Below are 8,179 nucleotides of genomic sequence, written 5' to 3'. Positions count from 1 at the left end.
ACAACCTTGGCAGAGCCACGGGGCCCTGCAGCGGACATAATTAGGCCGGGCTGTTTGTCTCCCTATTATTTTTTTTCTGCCACATAGCTTTGCCCCATTCCCTGCCTGTCAATGATGGCGGAAAAAGGTGGATGGTGGAAATGCCTGGTGACCTCAAAGGTGACCTCAGCAGTGTCCTCGGTGGTGACCTCAGCAGCGACCTCGGTGGTGACCTTTAGGGAAACTACACAAGATATGAATGGAGAGTGTTATTGATGCACTATAAATGCTGTTGATACGTCTAACACTACTGTTACGACAACTCTGTAGTACTAAATATTGGGTTAGTTTTTATCTCAAGAGTTTTGGCTGAAGATTATTGTCCGTGCACCAAGTGACTTATTGATTGAGCTGTTAACGGCAGAGTGTTTTATTGTTATTGGAGATAAAACCTACTATGGTTGTGTCATCTGCATACATTTACATGTTCACAAATCTGTGGTGGGATGTGAGTTGGTTGTTGTAGAGATTAGAGCTGAGGAGAGAGCATGCAGCCCCAAGAAGAAGCATAACTTCATGGTGTTATAGATATGGGCATGGGTGTTAGGGGGATCCAGATGTGGTGGTGTGTGGTGAGGGGCGTGTTTATAACTGCATCATCGATGGCTTATGATGCAAACTGGTAAGAGTTCATTATGGTAGTAAAGCAGGTTTTCAGGTCTGTAAGGTGTAATTGGTGTAAAGCGAAATAAAGGAGATTCCTCAAACCTCCCATACATAGATGATGTCAGTTCAAATAACCAGACATCACATAAATCAGTCCAACAATATGAATGTAAATAGTTTCTCTGGATTTGTTGTTCCCAAACTAATATTTTTTGAAACACCTGGACACAATTATTATCAAGAATTGTAAACATGTTGCTCGACAACAAACAAATAAACCACTCCTTGTCCTCGTTGACAGCAAGATATGACAAACTCGTAAAAAACGACAACTGTTTTTGTTTTTCATCTTTCTAATTTACTCTTTACATCAACTGTACAGCAGCTACATCTGATACACTCAACGAATGCATAAACAGGACAAATATAAACAGACTCCTTAAAGCAGAGAAAGTGCTATCTCCTTCCACGAATCCATCCGTACATAAGAATTCACAGCGTGTCTATTAGGCTTCAAGACCCAGACAGAAACAGTCCTAAAATTAGACCATTAATAATAATAATAATAATAATAACAATAACTTTACTCTATATATATATATATATATGCTGCTCTAAACAATGAAAGATGTCTATGTACTGGCAGTGAAATAAAGTTTTATGGACATTCCTCTTACATTACAGGTTAGTGTCTATCTATTCATAATTACAGCAAAAATTGTTACAGATAGAATAAAAGCACAACGGAAATGATACATCTGCATTTTAAATACAGCTTATTCATAATGCTACTTCATTTGATACACACATAATAGCACTGTTAAGGATATACGGTACGTTACATTCGTGTTCAAAAAACAGAACAGTTTGAATGTATTTTACCTTGATGTTTGGGGAGTTCCTGGTTGTGGGAGTTATGCGTCAAAGTTAAGTGCAAGTTCCATCAGTAAAAGTGTTTTTTAGAGGTGGAGATCATTGCGAAACAGATTTATGACAAACATAACTGAATATGAGTCCAGTTTCTGCTGTGTCCAATGTGGGTCTAGAAAATATTTTCTAAAAGTTTAAAAATACTTCCGCCTGCAGATCTTTTCACTGTACGTCCGACTCGAATCGGGTCACATTTAGATTGAATAAAGGAATATTTATCTTTTAGTTTTTTCGGCATTTTCATGGAGCTGGCAGGCATCGAGTGCCTCTCGCTCACAGGCAGCACAGAAAGGCGACGCCAGTTTTTAAGATGAAACAACCGAAGGATCGAAGAACAAAAGGAAAACACAGAAATGGTGTCAAAGTCTGTGAATCGTGTTCATTCTGCGCAGTTATTGGGAGCGGAGTCCCCCGCTTCTCATAATTTGACCGGCTGCATTTTGTCAGTTTTCAAAAAGGCCGTTGCGAATCTTAAACGTTTTTGCGAGTGAAAGTGAAATACTCATGACTTGCTCATTCAGCTCAGCGAACATTCATGGCCCTTGGGATGTGTCCTTATTGATACACATGGGTGTAAAAGCTACAAAGTGGTAAAAATAAATAAAATAAAAAGCACAAAAGCTGAGTGGATTTTTATCGTCTGTAAATCGATTCACATAAGTGTGTATCTCTGGATTTGGAGCTTGATCAGAGCCAAGAATCTGGAGCTCAGACGGCTTCATGGAAAGTCGATGTGTTGTCTCGGTCTTAGATCTCACGTCAATAAAATGCGCCTAAGGTCTGTTCGCTAGGCACTTTCGACTTGCTTTTGAGATGCACCTTGTTACATGAATTCATTTTTAAAAGAATGTTAAAGATTGTAAAAGCTGAGGAATGCTGCAGGTGAACATATCCTGTGGTTAAAAATAAGCTTGTGCTACAACAGAAGAGTGTTTTCTTAGGTTTGGACCAAACCACTGTGGAGATGATGATGACGTGCTCCAAACCAGCAATGTAGACCCCCTGCTACATGCCCGTGGATATGAAAGGTGGCCTGAATCGCCCCATCAGACCCGGCAAAGGTGCTTGCGCCTCCTTTCTTAGGCTCGGATAGTTTTTTTTCCAAAAGCAGACTGAAGGTTGAGATGCCTTTTTTGGGTGAGTTTTTTTTGGAAAGTCTGTCAGACTGTATTTTCATCTAAAGCGGGTAGTTGTAGGTGAAATTCACGTGCAGGCCGTTGACCGGGTGCACTATCGGCACTGTCTGCATCTTGGGGAAGTTCTCCGTGGCCAGAGTCCATTTGCAAGTCCCGATCAGCTCCACCGCCAGAGTCTTTAGGATCACCTTTGCCAGTTCTTTGCCGACGCAGCTCCGCACGCCGCCGCCGAACGGCACGTAGCTGAACCGAGCCGCCCGACTCTCCTCCCGGTCTGGGCCGAACCGATCCGGGTCAAACAGCTCCGGGCTCTGGAAGACCGCGGCGGTCTCATGAGTGTCCCGGATGCTGTACATTACACTCCAGCCTTTTGGGATCTGGTAGCCCTGTGAAATGAGGAAAGAAAGTCAGTTTGGTGCATTTTTTATATTTTCAAATCTGCAAAAAAAAATCTTTAGAATGTGTTAAATAAAATAATAAGAATTTGTTACATTAATTTCATGGGACTGGATTTGTTTTACAGCTAAGTTTCGTGGAAAATATGCTTACTCTCATTTGGTTTTCAATTAAAAGTATTCATTCATTCAGTCCTTGCAATAATCCAGACCTCTTTATAACCTAATCCTAATTATTCCTGAGTTTGGATTCCCAAACAGGCTTTAACAAGATGCACTTGAATGAACATGCATAATAAAATGCTCAATACTGCAATTACTTCTCAGCTTTATACCCAGCTTATACCCTGAGAAAGAGGTGCATAAATGGCGTCGTGCACTTCAATAGTATTCTGGGAATTAGTTTTGAACTTCAATTGTCCTTTCGCAATAAGTGCAGCAAATTGGGGGCACACTGAGGGCAGGGAAGGGTCACGTAAGGCCGAGGGATGAGGCCATGACAGGGCACTTTTTCAGCAACGGCCAACTCTGTTTGTGAATGTTTCTGTCGGTTGAAGTGCAGCGAGGCCCCGCGGCATGACAAGTGGACTAAGGCAGAATTCAATTGAATCCAAATGTAGTTTTTGCCTTTTGCACGAAGAGTTAATTAAAGATCTCACTAATCAACATTTCCTTTTTGCCCGTAATAGAACCGGCTTTCAACTCAAACAGCTTTTTTCTCCACAAGTAGAAGCTGTGCTTTTAAAACGGGACCAGATCTTCCAGAGTATCACAAACCTTCTCGAAATCCATTTAGATTGTTTAGAAGAGCCGTAATTAAATGAGTTTGACCCATTCGTCTCTGTCTCTGAGGCGCATGCTGACTCGGCCTGAGTAGACCTCTATATACCTCTATCTTGCGCCCCCAGTGCACCCCACTTTCATAAGACAAATTGGGGTGCCATCTTTGAAGGCGCTGTCCAGTGGTCTTTCATGCTTCCATTCGCATCACCTGTTTAGACGTGCAGCTGCATGGGAATGTGTAGAAGTCGCACCTTTACAGGAAAAAAGCTAACGCGGTATAAGCGGTGCAGGAAATGTCGGCTGGCTAATGGTACACATTGTCATATCTCCAGATTTCTCCAACCCTAACAATGCCTTTCGACATCTCCAAGAGACGGGGCTGCACGGTGTTGCATTTGGATGTGGGTCTTTAATATTTATTTCCAAGAAATTAAGAAGTATACCTAATTTCTCCTTGTGTGTGGCTCTAAAAGGAAGCATAGATTTGAATTCCTTTGTATCTGTTGAAAATACATTACATCCTTTGCCTAATTATCCCAGGAGACAGAAAACCCACCCAGACCAATGGTGTACATATGAATGCTATATTCCCACCAGGGACTTGAACTTACGTCTAGTTCAAACGTCTGCAGGGCTGTCCGATAACCACCGGAAACCGGCGGCAGGAAGCGGAGCACCTCTTTGACGACACAGTCGACGTAGCGGAGCTGGCTCAGCTTGTCCAGGCTCAGGTACGGCATATGAGACTGCGACTGCGGGAAGCCATCCCTGTGGTTCTGGTGATTCTGACAACCTCCGTTCAGCAGGCAGCTTGTCTCTGTGTCCGCAGCGTCCTCCTCTTTCTCCACGGGGACACCAGATGGGATGTGACTGCAGTGGGACTCGTAGCCGAGGCCCTCGGCCTCCAGCTCGATTCTGGCCCTCTCCACCACCGCCGGATGGCGGAGAAACTGCAGAATTAGAGACGTGGAGGCGCTGGCTGTGGTTGAGTGAGCTGCGAAGATCAGCTCCACTGCTGTTTCCTGCCAGGAGGGAAGTGGATAGATGGAATTATGGAATTTCATCCCAATTCACCGGTTCAGATCAATTTACTTGAAATTCACATTAGAAATGAAGTGGCCCTTGAACAGCTGTGATCATATTATCATTCCACAAACGATACTGTTTGTACCGTTGCAGATGTGTGGTCTGATCTCTCATCATTACTGTCAGAGTCCTTCCTGAACAATAAGTCTGAATCATATAGTGTCTGCTTCGCTCTGGTACCTTGAGCTCCTGGATGCTGAGCTGCTGGCCGTGCTCCTTGGAACTGGACAGGATGTAGTCGAAGGCGTCGTGATATTCTTCCTCCGCCTGCTGCCGCTCCATCTTTTCCTCAATGATTTTCTCCATGTTGGCATGCAGGATTTCTCTGGCTTTTATCCCCTGGATAGAGAACAACACCAACAAAGACTATATTAGATTGTCTTAGTAATGCAAACTCGCCTTCCTTTTTGGGAAATAATATAGTAAATAATGTAATTTTAGGGTGAATATTTTTGTTTGAAGGATAAGGGCCAGTTTCATATTGGTAGTGATACTGCTAAAAAAAAAAAAGTCAACCCTGTAATGCTGCATGATTTAAAGATTGGTAAAACAGAGTGTCTAAAGATGACTTAACATTGAGTTGGTTTCGTCGTTGTCTCTCTCTCACCTTGCGTAGCCCACTGAGCGGGGCGTCTATGGGCAGCGAGAAGAGGTTGTTCATCAGCTGCTCGAAGATCTGGGCCAGAAACACTATCCGCTCCTCCTCCATCTGCAGACCCAGCAGGACCCTGACGGCGATACGGAACGTCAGGGACTTGGCCGCGCTGTAGACGTCGATGGCGCCCGGCTCCGAGCACCACTTGGCGATTTCAGACTTGACGACGTCCTGCAGCCGGGGAAGGTAGGACTCCAGAGCCCCCCGGCTAAACACTTTAGCCAGGATCTTGAAAGGGTGAAGGAAACAAAGGAGAGAGGTGTCATAAAAAGTTATAACCTTCTACACGACAGTCAACACCTTTGAGTAAATACTCACTAAATAGGAGGACAGGGAGGGGTGATAGGAATGGATAGAGGTAAGGGAAAGATGGAACATATAGGAGAGAGGAAATGACAGGGTGGAAGGGGATATGATAGGATATTAGAGGAGGACAGAATTTAAGCACTGGATGGGTCGGATAAGGGTCCCCCACATTGTATTTCCTTTCGTCACCTCGATAATTTAACCATATACCTTCGGGTGATTTAAAGGTAATTGGTTATACAAATTCACCCCCCTCCCCTCTCCCCCATTCTTACCTTTCTGTTCCTCTTGTGCAGTTCTCCGATGGAGTTGACCAGGGTGTTGGGTCCCAGGATGATGCGGGTGCTCTGGGGCCACTGGGTGCACACCAGACTGTGCTCTCCCAGCAGGATCTTGCGGATGTTTTCTGCGCCCGTCACCCGGATGACGGGCTTCCCAAGGAGGTGGGTCTTAAACACGTTGCCATGACGCTCTCTGCGCGAGATGTGGAAGTTGGAACCCTGTAGTATATGAAGATTCAATTTGAATTACAAGTTTGACACATTATAGGCAACAACTTGGTGACATGCATGCTGAAAGAAATTAATTTGCATTTCCAGATTTCACTATAAAAAATTCCAGCGCCTGTTTTTGGCCCAGTTAGTCAGCAGGATTTTGCAAAAACGAGTTAGTCTCTAAGGGGCCAAGACACAAAACATTGTTTTGTTTGTATATTTTTGGTGCAAATCTACTTTTATCGATATTGTTTACGATCTCCTCACATTTAGGTGATGTTTTTATTTTTGGCATGTACTAGTATCAAGTTTCAAGTTATTTATTATCATATGCACAATATTTAGAAGCAGTAGTTGGCAAAGATAATCTTAGATCTCAGACTACTGCTCATTAAATATAAACATAAAGAAAAACTGAGTAACAAATACAACTTAAATGATTTGAATGTTCAGATAGTGTCCACATAATTTTGACCATTTAGTGTTGTTATGGGCTCTTTTTAATTTTTTTAATTTGTGTTAGCCCCCTCTGCCTGTGCGGTATAATAGTATTTAGAGAGTTGTAATAACATGTCTAAATAAATTAAAATGTAAAAAGCCCCGCTGTAATGGGACATCTGGGGGTAGATAATTAAGAGGAAGGTTAAAAAAAAAAAATCCGAGGGAGGAGGAATAAAAACAAAAGAAACAGCCACATCACGTGTGCTGTAACGAGGCGCTCTGACCCACGCCCATGCGCGTGGAGTGGAGGAATAGTTTGAGGGACAGAGAGATGACGGGATGAGAGCGCATTCCTCACTGGAGAAGAGACAGAAAGAACGACAGAGCGAGAGAGGGAGGGAATGAAAGAGAGCAGGAAGGTTTTTTGAACAGAAAACGTCTGTTTTTTCCTCAGGAAGAAGGAATTACGCACCGAGCATCAAGTCCGCACATGTCGCATTAACAACAGAACTCAGCCCGCAAGAATCTGCGCAGCTTTTCAAAGGTTCCTGCGCGCTCCCTGAAACATCATCAATAATACGATTAGTAAATCCGACAGCGATGCGGTATTTACCTTCCATTTCATTGTAAAAAAATGACTAATACAAATGAAGTAATCATAGGATAGAAACCCATAAGTGGTGAACATAAATAAAGAACTACAGGAAGACGCGCAGGAAGCTATAACCTATATTTTGGAACGCTTGTAGAAAAAGAAAAAGATAACTACAGCAGCCCAGACGTGTCAACTCTCACCTGGAAGAGCCAGTGGAAAGTCTCTCCGACCAGCGGCCAGCCCATGGAGCCCTTCGGCAGCGGCAGGCTGCTCTCTTTGTCCCGGGTCAGGCTCCAGCGGATGCTCCACAGCTGCCGGGTCAGCACCAGCAGCAAGAGCGCGGACAGGATCGAGGTGAGCGCGGTGGCCAGAGCCGACAGCACACCAAACTGGGCCATGGGTAACATCTCCTCAGAGCTGGTCCCGCTTCCCAGCATCCACCTGTGTCCGTGCGTAAAGGCGCTTCTTCTGTCCCGTTCAAAACGACGACGGCGTTGCGCAAATCTTCTTTGTCCAGTTTCTCCCTCTTGTTCTTTTCTTTTCCTCCGTGAAGTCTGTCCAAATAAAAAAAAATGAATGAATGTTAGCCTGGTCTGGGTGGGTTTTGCCTCAGCTCCGCCGGACAAAGCGGAGAAAGAGAGGGGCAGTGTGAATCTCAACTCTTTCTGAACTCATCGCATGGAGACAGCCAATGGCGGAGAGTCGTTATAAGC

The 8,179-nt window shown here is 44.1% G+C and overlaps 1 protein-coding gene across 1 annotated transcript; it reads right to left on the bottom strand.

Annotated features, from left to right (window-relative positions):
• Positions 1–2,752: 2,752 nt before the first annotated feature.
• On the bottom strand, positions 2,753–7,873 carry LOC117744122 (cytochrome P450 26B1). The gene is made up of 6 exons (XM_034552242.1): positions 7,667–7,873; positions 6,212–6,436; positions 5,583–5,858; positions 5,156–5,314; positions 4,501–4,911; positions 2,753–3,097 (listed from the first exon to the last, which is right to left on the bottom strand). Exons 1-6 carry the CDS (start codon positions 7,871–7,873, stop codon positions 2,753–2,755), a joined length of 1,623 nt encoding a protein of 540 aa, XP_034408133.1.
• Positions 7,874–8,179: the final 306 nt, after the last annotated feature.

The sequence above is a fragment of the Cyclopterus lumpus genome, chromosome 15, assembly GCF_009769545.1.
Source record: "Cyclopterus lumpus isolate fCycLum1 chromosome 15, fCycLum1.pri, whole genome shotgun sequence".
NCBI classification, from domain to species: Eukaryota; Metazoa; Chordata; class Actinopteri; order Perciformes; family Cyclopteridae; genus Cyclopterus; species Cyclopterus lumpus.
The sequence above is the reverse complement of the archived record's forward strand: the minus strand, read 5'-3'. Positions and strand labels throughout refer to the sequence as shown.

Coding starts and splice junctions, on each gene's coding strand:
- LOC117744122 (XM_034552242.1), bottom strand. CDS start 7,873: ATGTTACCCATGGCCCAGTTTGGTGTGCTGTCGGCTCTGGCCACCGCG. Junction 6,437..7,666: donor CTTTCCACTGGCTCTTCCAG/GTGAGAGTTGAC, acceptor CATATACTACAG/GGTTCCAACTTCCACATCTC. Junction 3,098..4,500: donor TGCAGACGTTTGAACTAGAC/GTAAGTTCAAGT, acceptor CTCATTTCACAG/GGCTACCAGATCCCAAAAGG.